Consider the following 16,916-nt stretch of genomic DNA (forward strand, 5'->3'; position numbering starts at 1 on the left):
CCTCACCTCACCTCAATGTGGAGTGTTTTACTCCTGAAATGACCTTGTAGGTGACCTCTGACCCCAATTCTGAAAATTTCATGACCAATATTTTTTTTAACAGGGAGCGACATCTAATGAATGCGACAACCAACCCTGTTCTCCCCTACTTACAATCAAGGACTATTCAAGTCTGACCTAAACATATTCATCATAGAAATGCAGCAATGTTCACAGTTAAAGGTTGGGAGACAATTATATGTCGCCGTCCTCGTGCATAGATTTACTCAGATGTAGTCTGTCTAATTAAAATGCCCCTAAAGTTATATTTATGGGGCCCCACTGACTCTGAGACTCAACTGTGGAGATCTTCAGCATTTCATATCCAGCTTTGAGTGTTTTTCAGGGAACACCCGTAGCCCCACCCCCACCCTCCGTTACGTCGTAGTCATGGAGAATGCGTCCCCCTCTCGTCCAATCAGAAGCGGCGCTGGGGCCATGTGTGTATTGTTTAAACTGCTCAAATCGGACCGAGTTCCCAGACCGAAAAAACTTCCACCAAACTGAGTGATGGCGGCCGTCGTGTCTGTTAGCACAGCTGCCAGAGATGAAAGCACAGACACAGGGCTCAGTTTCGCCTCTCGCCCGCTTCATGAAAATTACGACCTCGCCGCGGATCATGAAAACTGGAGAACCGGAGACCGCCGGCACCCTGAACTCGAACCCGGCGAAGAGGACGCGACACCGGGACGCGAGTGTCAGCGGAGGGTCGACGAAGACTTGACATCACTGAGCCCCGACGAGATCGAGAGCCGCTTGGAGAGAACTCGCCGGGAGTTTTACAACCGTAGAAAAATCATCATGAAAAATCTGCCCTCCGACGTTAGCAATCAGGTATGTGTGAAAATTAGCAAACAGCCGGAGGTTTAAATCTGTGGATGATTGATTGATTGATTGACGGGGTTCGGCTAACGGCAGCCTAGCTCCACTATGCTACCTATGTTAGCCTGCTAGCCATTTAACTCGTTAGCTGCCTTTTAAACTTTAGTTGATGCTATATTTGACTTTTTTATATCTCCAACTTGTTTAAAAGCTAAAACACCGTTAATTGACACCTATTGTACACAATGAGTGTAATATTGTGTTCAATTTGTTTGTGTTAGTTGACTTACACGGCTTAACTGCCAGGTGGTCAGATAACTGTCACCTATGGTCATCTGTGGCCTGTATGACCTGCCAGTCCGGCCTTGTAGGTAGCAATTTGGTAACTTTGATATTCGTGGTGTAATTTCACCAAACGACTGTCTAAACTAAGCTGTCGGTAATTATACGTTTTACTTGAGGGTTACAGGTGCATAGAATACTTTTCATCAGCCCATCAAAGCTCTTGTTTAGTTGTATGAACCAGCCTGTGATTTACTCATGATGCCACATTTTTTTTTTGGGAACGTGCCTGACTCGTGGGGAGCGGTGGGCCTGCGGGCGGTACCATTGTTCAGAGAGGTGGAGGGGGGGGGAGTAGTGGCAGTTCGAGATGTGAGTTGCATTACAACAAAAGGTGGAAGGCGTGGAGACAAAACGTTTCAGAAAATGCTAGACAGCATCGCCATTTCGTTTGTGAATGGGCAAAAGCAGCGCAGAACAATTTCTCCTACAACAATGAGTCAGTTATTCACCTCCCTCATCCCCCCACAGGTGCACTTGCGTTGCTTGTTTCCCAGTGAACATGAATGTGTTATGTGATTTACCAAAATCTACAAATGAGCAGTGATGCTCAAAATTTACAACTGAGAAAGTAATAGTTTATGTGCAGAATGATACCCTGTTTACAAACTGCATTACATCACTTTAATGATTATTTTAAATGCCTGGATGTGACTATTTTCTTTCACTATTTACAGGAGGTCCATGAGCTGTTGGGCAACTATGACTTGAAGTACTGCTTTGTCGACAAATACAAGGGCACAGGTTGGTTTAACTGCTTGTCCATCATGTTAGACGCCGCATGTGCTTTGAGTTCAGATACAAGGAGTAAAGGACATATCACAGAGAATCTAACTCCATAAAAACAACACAAACTTGATAGTTTGTTCAAGTAACCCAGGATGTCTGCATTTAGATAAGTTCACCATTTAGAGTAAAGTAATGGAGCTACAGTCCTCTCAATGTGGAAGACTTACTTCTCAGTTTATAGGGCTACGTTCATAATGAGGATAAGGTTCTTGACTACAAGCAAGACGCTGAACAAAATGAACAAACAGCATGTGGAGGAGATGCTTTTTGTGTCGAAACATCACTTCATTTGCAGCTTCAGTAAAGATGTAATCTAGATGGTGAATGTGCTCCAGTATTTCATCACTGGCGGTGACTAGATTTTTGGCCCTTCACTAAATTACCATAATTATATCCTACTTACTCCATGCTGATATGTATCCTAGCTCTGTGGAGGTGTGACTGTAGTCTGTGATGTACACAACAGTGTGCTAACTCTGGCAGCACTGGCAGAGATAGCAAGCTGTTGTGAGAGTCTGCTAGCAAGGAAAGTTGTCCAGCTAGCGATCATTATTCCAGTGAGTAATTTTCTCCAAGTGTAGCTTGGAGAACCCATGTTGTGAAAGTAATCTATCGGTTAAAAGTTTGGGGGAAAATTGTTGCAAAGTTTATGTGGCTGGACTACATGAAAATATGCTCTCAAATGCCTACATTGTAGGAAAAGCTGAACAGAATGACTTGACAAAATTGGAGGAATAAGAATTTATTCCAAAAATATTCCAAAAACACTTTTATACCTTCTGACAGATACTTCTGACATGCTTATGACCTTTTCTGCACATTGTCAGTTACTGATCTGTCTTTTGTTGACAGATGTTGAGCTCAATTGTCAGAACATATTTATCTATTTGTATGCATGAATGCCATCATGATATTGGGTTTTAAATAATCCTGAGGGGACCTTGTATTGCCCCTAACTGTGAGCTGTGTCTTAATCCAAGGCGGTTGCAGAAAAGACAAACAAAAACTGAGCACCAGAAGTCAGCTTAGACTAAGCATGTAAAATGTTTTTACACATTGGATGATGGCATGGTCTCCCACTGAGAAGTGGCTGATTTATAATGGGTCAGATGGTAATTTCAGGGTTGGTTTCTACAAAGCTGTTGTGTTAGATAACCAGTCACATTTTAGATGTGTTTTTTTGTAAACTGTCTCGCCAGTTGGCTGGTAAAATATTATCTTTAAAACACAACAAATCTTTTTGCTTCTCTATCAAAACATAGGTAACAGGATGATAGCTGTACTTGAGCCGCAGCACACTATTGGGCTCTAGTATATTTGTCTGCTTTGTAACAATAGTCTGTAAAATAAGTAGACTTTCTAAAAGTTGGTGCCAATAACATTAAAACTCATACAGGTCTAGATGTGACTTTTTAGCTGTCAACAGTGGAGATGGAATGCCTTTGATTCTTGTCAGGCCCTGTGACAACCATTGTAGTTTCAATGAGGGGAAATGTTGCAGTGACATAAAAGCTGTTGTGCGGTGACATCGTGCCACCAGCATTGTCTTTTTTATCAGACCTGCTAAAGGAGGAATGAGGTCACAACCAAGGTTTGCTCTCCAAGAGTAAAATCGATCTTGCTCTTAGTGCTGACTGAACAAATGTCACACTCTCACTTGACACCGAATTGTGTTTTTTATTGTCCCTCTTCCTCCCTCTGTCCCTATCGCCCTCAGCATTTGTGACACTGCTCAATGGGGAGCAGGCACAGTGTGCCATCAAAGAGTTCCACCAGCATGTGCTACGGGACCGGGAGATCTCTGTGCAGCTGCAGCCGACAGACGCTCTACTGTGCATCGCCAACTTGCCCCGCGCTTTCACCCAGCAGCAGTTTGAGGAGTTGGTGCGACCCTTTGGAAACCTGGAACGCTGCTTTCTGGTATACAGCGCCTCTACCGGGCATTCCAAGGGCTACGGCTTTGTGGAGTACATGAAGAAAGACTCGGCGGCCAGGGCCAAGTCAGAGCTCTTGGGGAAGCAGCTGGGCTCCCGCATGCTGTACGTCCACTGGACAGAGGTGGGCTCGCTCACATACCCGCTGCTGCACTCCAAATGTCTGTGTGTGGACCGCCTGCCCCCGAGCCTGCTGACTGCCCAAGACCTCCGCAACGCACTGGCTGACACCCATGCACCAGTCTTCTGCCAGGTCAAAAATGTACCAAATAATTGTCTGTGGGGATGAGTTATAAATGCCAGGAATGATATTGTAAAGTTTTATTCCATATTTGATCTGTCAATACCGTTCACCTTTACCCCATATTTCATGTGGCCACTCAAAGTTTCTATGGCAATGAGCATTGCTGGTTTCTATGGTGATGACCACCTGACTCTCCCAGGTGGTGTCATTCAGCAGGCTTTTCTGGAATGAGAGAGAGGGGTGTCCTTTTAGCACGACACACATAGTAGTACTTTTCTGCTGGTTCCAGGGTTTTTTAGGATTGTGGCAAAAGCGGTGATGATTAAGGGTCATGTGATAGTTTAAAAGAAAACGTTGAGTTTCCCAACACTTGTTTGAACAAGCTTCAGCTGGCCTGGTTTTGAGGGTATGAAACATGGTGGTATTAGATCATGAGGCCACTCATGATAGATGGTGAGTGGAGGGCCTTTTTAGAGGGAAATTTTAAAAGCTACATGGTCATCATATTCCCAGAATAGTACCTATATTTAAGCAAAAGAATGCGAAAGAAATATTTTGGATGGACATTTTGTCTTTTTTAGAGGAAGTCTTGAATAACAGCTGGTTTACGAGAAACGGGCAGTGCCACTTTTTCTTTCTTTTCTTTTTTTTTCCTTTTTTTTTTTTTTTTTTTAAAGGGAACCTGTATTATTAATAAACAAAACCCAGAAAAAGAATCTGTTGAGATTTTCAACATCACTTTAAATTTAGTTTGAGCAGTGATTCCAGTACATTCCAGGGGTTTTACAGGACATAAATATGCTTTTAGATAGCTGTTGCACTCAAACATGTGCATTCACGGTGTAAGTGGAAAAAAACGCAGGCCTGGCAGTCAGCCCTAACTTGTGTGTGTACAGTATTTATTGGCAGCAGAACTTTGGCTGATAATGTTTCCGTGAGATTAAAATGACTTTTTCTTCTCCACCTCACCTTGACAGTTGGCTCAGGGACAAGATGGAAGTTTCCGGCGCTTTGCGGTTTTGGAGTTCGCCACGGCCGAGATGGCCGAGGAGGCACAGCGACTCACTGACGGCAGGCTGCTGGGTGGGACACACATCAGGATGTCCTTCTGTGCTCCTGGCCCTCCCGGAAGAAGCATGTTAGCCGCTCTGATTGCTGCTCAAACCACGGTATTCACGTCGCATATTTCTAATGAATATCCAGATTCATTTAGCCGTTGCTCTTGTGCTGAATGTCTTGTCTTGTGGCCCCTCTCTCCAAGGCTGTGAACAGGGGTAAAGGTCTCCTCCCTGATCCCACAGCCATGCAGATACTCACAGGCCTAAATAACCCCGCCACCCTCAAAATGCTGCTGAACCCGCTCTCACAGGGACACAAACAAGGTGAGGAGTCCTCGCTGGCTCTGCAGATACTTTGAATAGTGTTTTTAGGTTTTGTTCTGTCGATCCTGATGTGCTCGCTTTGTATGCAGGCCTTCTCGGGGCAGCCCCTACGATGCCGCTGCTGGCCAACCCCGCCCTCTCCGCTGCCTTGCTCCAGTTGCTCCTTCAGAACCAGGCCAAGGCCCAGCAGGTAACGCTGCCTTTCTTCCTTCTTTTTTTTTTTTTTTTTCTCTGACATCATCCTCTCAGCCGCACAGCCTGTTTTGACTCATCCTCTCCTACTCATACACCCTTCCCACCCCACCCCACCCTCCCTACTCTGCTCTTTCCCACTTTACCATTAGCATGCCTTTCTGGGAAATCATCTTCTGTGGGCTCAGGTGCTACACAATAAAGAAACCCCTCTAGTGCCTTGTGTGAGTGATAATGGTGTTTGTGTTTGGCTATCAGTGTGAGGTGGTGGTGGTGAAGCTAGACAGATCCTGGTCTTTTATGTGCTTGGTGATAGAAAACGCAATGCCTGAGTGGGTAAGCTCTCGCTAGGAAGTAGGTTTTTGTGTGTGTGTGTGTTGGGTGGGGGTGCTTTTGAGTGGTGCTGACTGATGTGGTAGGTGTTGTGCTCTATTGTGCGCAAAAAGTGTAAATAACTATTCTGTAAGGACTTCATTTCATATGTGGTGAGTAAGCCTCAGTGCTGATTAAGTGTGCTCGTGTAGTTCAGCAGTTTTCCGCCACTTAGGTGTTGCTGCCAGGTTGTGTGACCCTGAACTCTGTTCTCTCCTTTGGCCAGCAGGCAGGACTCATTGGGGAGAATCCTCTGGCTGCTCTGCCTGTCCAGCAGGGAGTCCATCTGCTCGGAGACCTGCCCCAAGGTTTGGCATCCGCCGACTCCAGCCGTAGCTCCTAGAGCCACAAACTGCATGTTTTTGCTTTGCTTATGATGCTAAACATCTGTAACTCTCTTTGCCAGTTAATCATGCTTTCTGATCTTTACAATAGTCATGATATTTTGGTCACAATGCTAATCAATCTTAATGTCGCATGGTAGAATTCAACAGATGTATTGTTAACATTTATGTTAACATTTGTGGTTTAAAAAAAACAATCAAAAACAAATTTTTGCAAGTTTGATTCACAAACGTTTATGATAAACATGTATTCAGGGTAGAAAAACAGATAAAAAAATGTAAAAATTTAATTTAATTTTAATTTACAGTCCATCTCTCTTATTCCTTTTAGGCGGTGTTGTCCCAGGTCTAGGTCTTCAGGCAGATCCTCTGGCCCCCCTAAAGCCAATGCCACTTGGCAGAGCCCTGGCAAGGGAGCAGGAGTCTCCCACTGCAGCGTGCACCTTCCCCCAGACTTCCTCTCCCACTCTGCAGGGCATCTCCATGCCTCTGATGGGTGGCATGATTGGGGCAGATGGCCTCACAGCACAAGGGGTGAGGTCCCAAGTAATTTACATAATAGGCTTTCTGCCTCTTCTCATCCAGCTTTTTGGTTAAGTATAAATGAGAAACTGTCTTCTTTTTATATCAAAATTGAGTAACTTTCTCCTCTCTCAGGTATCCATACTAGGAGATCCTCCCAAAGAGGTGAATCTTCCCCAGAACGCCTTTCTCAATGTCAGCAATGTTTTTCCTTCAGGTGAGATGCTCTTTTTGTACTCTGCCGTTCTGGTTTTCTTGCTCAGCAGTCGGTTTTTGTTTGCTGCATCAACTCAGGTATTCAGGCAAAATATATCCAGCATCTTATGTCTGTCTGCTCTCCCCCTGTTCCAGGAGGAAACTGCAGACCTCACCCCTATAGGAAGAGGCCTACACTAAGCAACGTGTCCAACCAGCACTCACACCAGAGCATACAGCCAAATTACAACCTGCGCTACCAGGAGTCCTACAGCCCAGAGTACCCTCCTGTACACCAGGTAACCACTGAATTGCCCCTCTTCGTCCATAGGAAAGACTCACTCACACTTTTTTAGCTTTTATTTTAACATTATAATGCACTGCTTCAATTGAAATTACAATGCAGTACACACCATACTGTTTTGCTGCTTATTCAATGTGCTATATGCTGTGATCTGGTCTAATGCCCATCTGGTGTTTGTCCTCAGGATCCCTTGACCCACTTGTATGAACAGCAGGAGAACCTTGATACCGGGGCCCTGGCAGGATTCGGACAGCAGGTAGTGTTTAATCAACCATTACGAGAAGACGTGAGCAAACTTTTAATGCTATTAATTTAAATGCGTAGCGCCCTCCAGTAATGCAGCTGTGGACTTGTTTGTTTATCTCCGCAGCTCTCTCGTCACCCCGAGTACAGTGAGCGGTTTTCCCACTACAGTTACCCTCCCAGCCCTCCCCTGTCCTCATATTTCAGCTCAGGGCCTGAGACCCCCAGTAACGGTAGCCTCCCTTCCACCCAGCTCAACAGGGTAAGACAAAAGCTTTGGACTGATTTGGACTTTGTGAAATGAACCTTTTTTTTTTTTTTTTTGTTCCAAACTATTCATTACTTGTCTGTGCAAGAACATTACGGCAGTATTGGGAACAGATAAAAAGTAGAGGGTTAGATTCTAAGAATAAGCCAATGTTCAATAATTAATGTTGTTCTGGGTGAATAAGTCTTAATAAAGGAAGTTTTAGCCACTGAAAGTTGGTTGTTTTTCCTCAGGCTGTGGGAATGCCTCCTGTTAGCCACACCACTAACTACCCTCCAGGCCTGGGGAACGCCGTGAGGGTAATTTGGACATTTTCTTGTCTATGCTTACTTTTGCGTCTCAATTTTTGTGCACATTATTTGCTCTATATTGATTTCTCTCTCTTTTTTTTTTTTTTGTCTTCTTTTTCTTTACAAATTGTAGACTCCCATCGGTAGCCACAAGCGTGTCTTCTCCCGTCTGATCCCGTCTCCAGAGCCAAGCCCCGAGGGCGGGTACGTTGGCCAGCACTCCCAAGGCCTCGGTGGCCATTACGCAGACTCCTACCTTAAGCGCAAGCGTATATTCTAAATACAGCTGAGTGCTTCTTGCTGTATGAGTAGCCATTCAACAGCCAGGACACAATGGAAGCTCCTCCGGTCTCCCTTAGTGAACTCTTAACTTGGCAGTCCTTGGATTTGTCTCCTGTGTACTCCTGTGAGTGACCCCTGGAGGGCGCTGAGGAGTGCGGCCTGTTTGTATCTGGACAGTTGTCACTCCATGGGAATTCTTGGTGGTTGTTTTTTTTTTTTTTTTTTTAATTTTTTTTCTGTTTGTGTGTGTGTATATATGATTTTAGTGTGTTGGTAAATTAAGTTTTTACCCTTTTTTTTTTCTTTTTTTTTTCTTTTAATTTGCCTTTAATTTCTTGTTGAAAAACATGTACAGTGACGAAAAAAAAAATCAGTTAATTAGCTAATGAAGTCTTTACTCCAAAGCATTTTTTTATTCCTGTGTTGAGTGTGGTGTGTCAGCAGAGCTACAGATAGTTTGGCCAGTTTTCAATGGCAGTCATAGGCTGCTTTTTATGATGTTTGACATCTCACTAAAGTGATGCTGTCCACAATTTCAGGCAAAGGGACTTGCATAGTATAAAAACAAGCTTTATTTCAAAGGCTCTACACTTTTTTTTGATAGCCTTCCTTATTCCATGTAAAAAGTTCAGTAGTTTGTTAAATGATATGGTGTTCTTTGTGTTGTTGTGGTGTTTTCGTTCCCCTTCCCTCCCACAGGGTTGTATATTTTGCTGTATGCCTCTTCTTTCTCGCTGTGATTCAGGCCTCTCCTCACTGGTTAACATTCAGCTTTCCATCCACCAATGACAGCTGTGTGTACCTGCCTGTGTATTACGAAGGTGAACCTTTTTACCAAAACCATTCTGGCATATTTTTTCTCAAGCCTAACTTTTCCACGTTGTTCGTCTTTTGATCCACACCCTCCAACTTGTTCGCGGAGTCTGTTGTCTTCACTGGTTGTCGAGTGACTTCACTCTGAGGGTGCAGGTCATGATCCTAATCTGTTCTCAGCTTTATAAGATGCCTTTTTTTTTTTTTTTTTTTTTCTTTTTTTCTCTCTCTCTCCAAGTCTCCTCTCACTCATATGTTGAATATTTTCTGTGTTGATGTGAGTTCTGTTTTTTTTCGCTAAGTTAAATTTTGAATGTCTTTTTAAAAGTCCAAAACACCACACCTCGGTGGTTGAGTTGGGGTGGGTGGGGTGGTGGACATGCGCTGTGTGCCATTTCTTGAGCTGCCAGCAGATAGTGAATACAGGAATATTTCCCATCTCTCTTCTTCAGCGAGAGGCTTGACTCTGTTTAATTGGCTTCTCTAGACGGGTAGATGGCAGTTGGAATGATGGAGATGGCCCAAGTTTTCCAATGATGGTGGGACTTAAGTCTGTCTTAGGGAAATACTAATGGAAGCTACTGGCAGGTGATTAGTCAGTGACATAATAGTCCTTGTTTTTTCTTTTTTTTTCTTTTTTTTTTGTTTGAATAATTATCTGGTTGACAGTTTGATTGTGAAAACCCATTACCTCTGACTTCTGCTAGGAAATGCAGCTACACCTGAGCCTTGACAGTGTTTTCTGTGATCTCATCCTGCCCTGTGTTGGCTTCCATCTACATTTACCATTTCTGTGTTTATTTGCTGTGTAAATAGTTAAGCTTGATATTTTTTTTTTTTTTTTCGAGTCCAAAACTTTTGTTTTCTTTTAATCATACCTGCCTCTGGTCTGGTGTTTTGAATGAATTTGCTGCTCGTTGTGTTTTTTTTGTCGTTTGCGTGTATGTTTTTTGAAAGCTGACGTGACCAAGAGTGGCGCCACAGCAGACTGCTCATGTTGTGTATGGACCATGAGATGAGATACAGCTGTACTGTATGATCGTCATTCATTTGAGTGATCTGAATCAAACTGCTATCCTCTCATCTGTACCGCCATGATTGTCTCTGTATGTGTGTGTGATGTGAGCAAGTAAATGTTATTTAAACTCATGTTGTTGTGAGTTCCTCATTTAAAAAAGAAAAAAAAACACTGAAAATATACTGTGGCTCTGTGATATCTGTATCTGACATTTTTGGGTTAACGTTGGGAAAATGTTGCTGTATTTTGCCCTAAATGCCTCACATAACGTTAGGACCTGCCCCAAGAAACAGGATAAGACTTCAAGAGCACACAATATGCTCTTTGACCACAAGATCCTCAAGCCTTTAATTTTGGCATGTGACACAAATTCTTTTAAGGGTCACTTTAACAACATCGCTTTAACAGATTTGCTTCATATGGACTTGAATTTCTGCCTTGAAACCTTGATTGCAGGATGCAGAATGAATGTATAGCCATCTACATTACAAATATATCAAATGAATTAATGATGTGATCATTTCACATAGAACCGATTAATAAACATTTTGAAGAATGTAATTTACTGCCAATAGTATTAAAAGCAAAAATAAATCAGCACGTGTGGTTAAAAATAAAACTTTGTGTCGTCTTTAGTAATGAAATCTTTTTATTTTCTTATCTTTAACAAGTGACTCATCCAAGTCCAACCTTTGCTGCTGGTGTAAAAGTGAAAAAAGCAAAAAAAAAACAAAAAAAAGGTAACTACAACCCTAAATTTATTGAACTCATTCTCAAAATTTCATTGTCCAGCTTATAAATATTTGAATCAGCAGATGAAAGTTCCTTTAAAAGTCCTTTTAAACAGTTGAAAGCTGCAAAAGCCACACAGAAGTGATTTTATATTTTAGCACGATTATAGAAGTAATGAACCAGATGTGCCTCTTGTCAATTAAGTCATTCAATGCACAGCCGGCTGATGTTTTCCATCATTGGATGGGTAATCATCTACAAAAAATAATGCTTCTGCACCCTTTTAGACCAATCTTCAGGAACGTGTGTGGCAGAAAGAAACCATTAAAGAGGAGGATACTCATTGATAGTGTGCAGCATCTTTTTTTTCCCCCCAATATGGAAATAAACTGGAGGCTAATAACTGCAAACAATAGTTGTATTAGTAATAATAATAACCAAGCTTGCCTCTGCAGCTATTACATCTGTGTACCTCAGTTACACAGGCAGAAGTCATGTGTGGCTCTAATAAGCTCCATCAGTACAGTTTATAGTTATGAATGCGGCCTGTAGGCTATGAATGTTAAGCAGGTTATTGCTGAGAAGATGGATGAATAATTATTTAACGACAAACTCAGTCAGCTATAATGGCTGATAACAGGTTACTCAAAAAAAACAAATCTGAAGAAATATGTCAAACTGAGAAGTGAGTGAATATGCATTTGATTTTTAATTAAAAAAAAACTAAATTAAGAATAACTTGAAATGTCAGCCGTGTTCATATAAGCTCTGTTCAGCCACCCCTGAAGGTAACGGCAGGTCAATTGAGGGTTTTATCAGCCAGAAATTGAGCTTAAAGTCATCTGCCAAGATGATTGGCTGTGTGGCACTAAGCCCTTTGCATTACTGCTCCTCACCCTTCAAACTGAGGTGCTAGGTGGCAAGAGGCGGTGAAGAGATAGCTCGTCTTCCTCTCGGCGGGCATCAAGATGAAGGGTTTTGATTAGATGTTATTCTTGTGGTCCCACCGAGCCTCGAGGAGCAGAGCCGCTGATGGAGCTTTCCCCTGATGGACGAAAACACAAATGCTACACACTGGTTATAAAACTCTCCTTTTTAAAACATTGATGTTGTTTATGACATTTACTCAGCAAGCAAAAAAAATGACTTTATCTTTGGTTCTGTCAAGGCACGTCACTTAAGAAATATGTCTAAGGGAGAAATACTGTTGTTTTTATTATCAATCCGTAAAGGACAATGGAAATGAGAACGTTGTGAATAAATGATGGGGTTGTTTTTTAGACCTGCCTGACATTATATTAATGTGTTTTTCCCAGCCGCTGGGTTTATTTCTGTAATACTTGTCTGTAATGCTTCAGGCACCCCTGAATTATGTTCTCATACCTGCAGCCAGTCTACCCAGAGTTCTCAGAAGGATCCACCGAGGCTCTGTGGACGCTGTGTCAGACACATTTAGATTTCTGCCTTTCATATTTCCACCCACACAGTCACCCTGCACAGTTGCTGGTGAATGCTGCTGAAACCTGCAATTTTCCCAAATACAGAAAGGAAGGAGGAAGAGCTCTGAAGGCAGATCACTGCAGCATTATTTATCACAAATAATAAACATACAAATAAAAGAAATGTTGCGTTTCTTATGCTTATGTGTGTGCTGTAAATGTAACAGCTCCCCTACCACTTTAGTGCTCATGTGTGAGCTGAATGGAAATGTGCGTATTTAAGTTGACAGTAATCAACATGTAAAACACACACACTGAGTTCTGATGCGTAATGATTTATTACAGCTTTATTCCAGTACACAAGCAAAAAAAAAAAGTGTAACCAAATAGAGTATGTCACCAGAGCTGTTTATAGCAGGATTAGTCATAGAAAAACAGCCCACTCCCCCCTCACCCCCCCTGTGAAAAACAGTCTATAAAACAGTAGAACATCTCAGTAGCCCAGGAGATGGCTACTAGTTTCCCCTTTTGCTTAACTCAAAAGAAGGGAAAGCCACTCTGTTTGAATGGCGCTCCTGCTTATACACCCAAACAAGATTATATTATGGTTCGGATTTCATTTCCAAGCCAGAACACGTACCCTTATCCCCCTTGAAATAAGCTTGGATATTGTTACACTCTCTTCATTTTCATCTCTTCCAGTCGATCTTCTGTGTAACTGTATTTATGGAACATAAAAGCAATGACTCAGAACTCTCAGCTTTATAGTTTCTGTCTCAACCAAACTCCACTCTGTTTGGCTCCTTCAATAACTTTGCTCATGGTGAATTTGCACATCTTTATACTCCTACTCTACTTCATTGCATCTATACAACTTCAACAACTTTGCACACTTGTCTACTGTATATAGTATGATATCCTATTCTATCTATCTATCTATCTATCTATCTGTAAGCATTGTACATTCAGTCAGTCTCACTTTTATGGCTGAAGATGTGTGCATTCAGTTTTTATTATGAATTAAACGTCTCCTGTACACACGTATAGTAATCCAATTATTCACTGCAACAGTGAGACGGTTCAAATGTCTGTCTGGCTGAGAGTTTCAAATTTAAAGCAAAGCCTCAGAGTAATAATATAAAGAGTCCTGAAATTCTACCACCATACAGGTAAAAAAAACAAAAAAACAACTAATCTCTTCAAGAAGTATCTCTTGTCCTCCTCTCCCCTGTTGAATCATATCCCCTGTCCCATATCATCCTCCTCAACATTAATAGTCTACACTTGAAGTGCAGCTCTTCTGCCTCTTATTTCCTTTGCTGCCAGTTGTCTCTTATATGATCACTATTAAATTACAAGATATTGTAAGAACGCTGCAACTCTAGCCATTTTGCTCTCTAGTTTTGACTGCTTCATGTATGCGATATAAGAATTGTAGTGCTTTATTTCCCTCTGTTAATCAGCTATTAAAATACCTAAGATCTGAATGTAAAACTAAAAGGGTTAAAGGTTGTTTTTATACATCTGTATTACCAGTTATGCAACACATTTTTATTCATAATTCACTTTCTTTAATTATATATTTAATTATATGTGTTGTTTATGTGGTCATAAAAAATGCTGATTGGTCCTTTAAAGCTTCATTTATACAGTTTTCCTTAGTTTTCATGGTGCCTTATGTTTAATCGTTAATCTTTTTTCCACCAGTGACCATAAAAGTACATCGCAGGAGCATGTTTGAAAAAAACCCAACTTGCGGTCATCCTGACACTTGACTCCCATCTCCAGTTGCCATTATAGATCCACAGTGTCATTAGTGAAACTTTTTAGAAGCCCTGAAATCTAGTTATCGCATCATTTGTGGTCTCACTGGTCCTCAGCTTGTCCCCAAAGTGAAACACTGCCTCGCCTTCCTGATGCAACATTACAGCCTTTCCCATCTAACTCCTCCCCCGCCTTCAGCTGAACAGACACTCATCGAGATCTCATTGGTTTGGAAAAAAACAAGAACATATCAAAAATGAGGTGAAAAGTGGTGGCTCGACGCCAGCTGCTCCCAAGGTCCCACATCCCAGAGTCACTGCTGAATAATAATGCTTTAACATACATATTGCTCAATGTGTGACAGATTTCTGCAGCTATACTAACAATATTATATTAACTTTGAGTCTGTGAGTCTTTACACACATGCACACAGCATGCACAGGAGGACAGTCCACCGCCTCCGCTGCACCTCCACAGAAAAAGACAATCTGAAGTTATTTCAGGAATCCTTTCACCACTTAATAGAAATGACCTGATCGCCTGCTGAAACACTGTTAAATATTACTGCAACCACATTCAACATGAATTTATTTCACCATCTCTCTCACTCTCTCTCTCACACACACACACCCACATTCTCGCACGTTCCATTTACTTTACATACTGTATGTGTAAACACAAACATGGACACACACACGCGTGCACAGTAGCTGCTGGACTATTGCTCACTGTCAGGAAAGAGCTGCGGATGAATATTTCATGGCCCTCCACTGGCAGAAAGCGGATCCCTTTCCCAGCATTCCCTGATGCCCGATGTGTACACTCAGTGTCAACCAGAGGCCAGACAGTCGTTCTGTTGGACATGCACGGTTCACCTTCCTCTGTGATTGGCTGTTAGCTGTGACGGAGAAATCGTTCACAAGTTCAGTTCTTTCATTTCTACGTATACTCTGTGCACACTCTTACCCAGGATAAATATGGCCGTCCCCTCCATATAAAATATAATATATTATACTGAGTAATGTAGTAAGACTGCTTGGCAGTTCAATTATTCTTCACAATATGAATGTATAACATGGGGAGCCATTTGGCGAAGTTGATCATAATAAATCAGAAGCTCACTATGAAGTGTGCAGCTGACTCAAGCAAGAGGAATATTTTTTTCCACACCACAATGGAGCACTCCAGTCCGCACTGTGCTCCGTGGTCATTCACGTCATCCAGTTTACCTCACTTTCACCGCTTTCTGTATTCAGGGAACGTTTGAAAAATACAGAACTTTTATATTCAAATATTTGCACTGTTATATATTGCTGCAGATGTTAATATTTGAGATTGTTTCTTTGCACGAGGAGTGGGATAAAAATATGATCAGGTCACATTCCCATGGTCTGCATGGATTTCTTCTTTTTTGTTTAAGGGTTGTTTTTTTGGGGGGGTCAAGGTTTTGTGCTGATGAAGGTTGTGAGATTTCAAGCTTGGGTATTTAATGAGGGTGGAATACAGCAAAGTGTGAGCATTTTTTCCTTGGTGCTTGGTCAAGGTTTTTGAAATTAAATGAAAGCAAGGCGTGCAAGAATTAAGAACTCCTGGAGTCTTTGTGCACTCGCTCACATTCTGATGAATGTGCTGAAATTGTTCTTCAGAGAGGAATTCCTTACAGGGAAATTCAGCTAAGATTAAAATGCATATTTTTATTCAAAAGGTTTAGGTGTTTCCCATAGAAATAATACTCTGATCTGTGATTCTGATAAACAGCCCAGAGCGGCTCATTTAGGATTTTTCTGAACTTTTTCCGAACCCAAAACACAACAACACTGTTTCATATGCTTTAAACAAGAAAATGCAATTATTTCCACATATTCTCTCTGGGTCCTGTTTCAGCCACCTTTTTCTTTTTTTTTCTAGTCATTTTCTAAGGACGTTGATGTTCTCTGACTGACAATTCTTTCAAGGAGACAGTATTGAATGTGCTTTAGTGCAGACCTTGCTTCCCTGAAAGAACAGAAAATTCAATTGCAGATTTTTTTTCTGTTTTGCAGGAGGGAAGTAAAGTAAGAGAAGAGAGAGATGACATTTAAACTATAAATTTGGCTGAACACGAATTTGTATACTTATGATGTGGGATTTTGGAAGTAAGTTAGAGTCGTCTCACGCTTCAGGTCAGGATTTAAAAGATGCTCTTTTCATTTTTAAGTCTCAATGGGTTGTAAATTGTGTGCAGATGTGTTAGCTGATGTGTGAATCCTGAGGAGACGAGCTTGTGAAAGGGCGAAATTTCTGTTCTAAAAAACCCCCACAGTTAAGTTTCTGATCATTTTGATGTTGCTTGAGTCCTCAGATATTCCTGAAAGCTATCAAAGCAAGACAGGCTCTGCATACCTGACATCAGGGCTGGCTCGATATTATATCGATATCATGATATGAGACTAGATATCGTCTTAGACTTTGGATATTGTAATATCGTGATGTGGCATAAGTGTTGTCTTTTCCTGGTTTTAAAGGCTGCATTACAGTAAAGTGATGTAATTTTCTGAACTTACCAGACTGTTCTTGCTTAAGAGGAAGCTTAAAACTTTCCTTTTA

At 41.7% G+C, this 16,916-nt stretch overlaps 1 protein-coding gene and 1 long non-coding RNA gene across 4 annotated transcripts; one reads left to right on the top strand and one right to left on the bottom strand.

Annotated features, from left to right (window-relative positions):
• Positions 1-494: 494 nt before the first annotated feature.
• Positions 495-9,611, top strand: raver1 (ribonucleoprotein, PTB-binding 1). 3 transcript variants are annotated; one of them, XM_042393841.1, is made up of 15 exons: positions 495-873; positions 1,881-1,947; positions 3,710-4,179; positions 5,148-5,339; positions 5,432-5,552; positions 5,642-5,742; positions 5,897-5,968; positions 6,346-6,424; positions 6,792-6,994; positions 7,118-7,199; positions 7,334-7,476; positions 7,666-7,737; positions 7,852-7,986; positions 8,226-8,291; positions 8,416-9,611. In XM_042393841.1, the coding sequence occupies exons 1-15, from the start codon at positions 550-552 to the stop codon at positions 8,560-8,562; spliced, it is 2,274 nt and encodes a 757-aa protein (XP_042249775.1). In that variant the 5' UTR covers positions 495-549; the 3' UTR covers positions 8,563-9,611. The 3 variants fall into 3 exon arrangements, with proteins under 3 accessions (XP_042249775.1, XP_042249773.1, XP_042249774.1); XM_042393839.1 differs by lacking the exon at positions 5,897-5,968 and having other exon boundaries at positions 6,343-6,424; XM_042393840.1 differs by lacking the exon at positions 5,897-5,968.
• A 2,202-nt stretch (positions 9,612-11,813) lies between these two features.
• On the bottom strand, positions 11,814-12,655 carry LOC121883580. Its single transcript, XR_006092243.1, has 2 exons — positions 12,511-12,655; positions 11,814-12,172 (listed from the first exon to the last, which is right to left on the bottom strand). It is a non-coding gene; the product is annotated as an uncharacterized LOC121883580 (long non-coding RNA).
• Positions 12,656-16,916: the final 4,261 nt, after the last annotated feature.

This window comes from Thunnus maccoyii, chromosome 18 (genome assembly GCF_910596095.1).
Source record: "Thunnus maccoyii chromosome 18, fThuMac1.1, whole genome shotgun sequence".
In the NCBI taxonomy this organism is placed as follows: Eukaryota; Metazoa; Chordata; class Actinopteri; order Scombriformes; family Scombridae; genus Thunnus; species Thunnus maccoyii.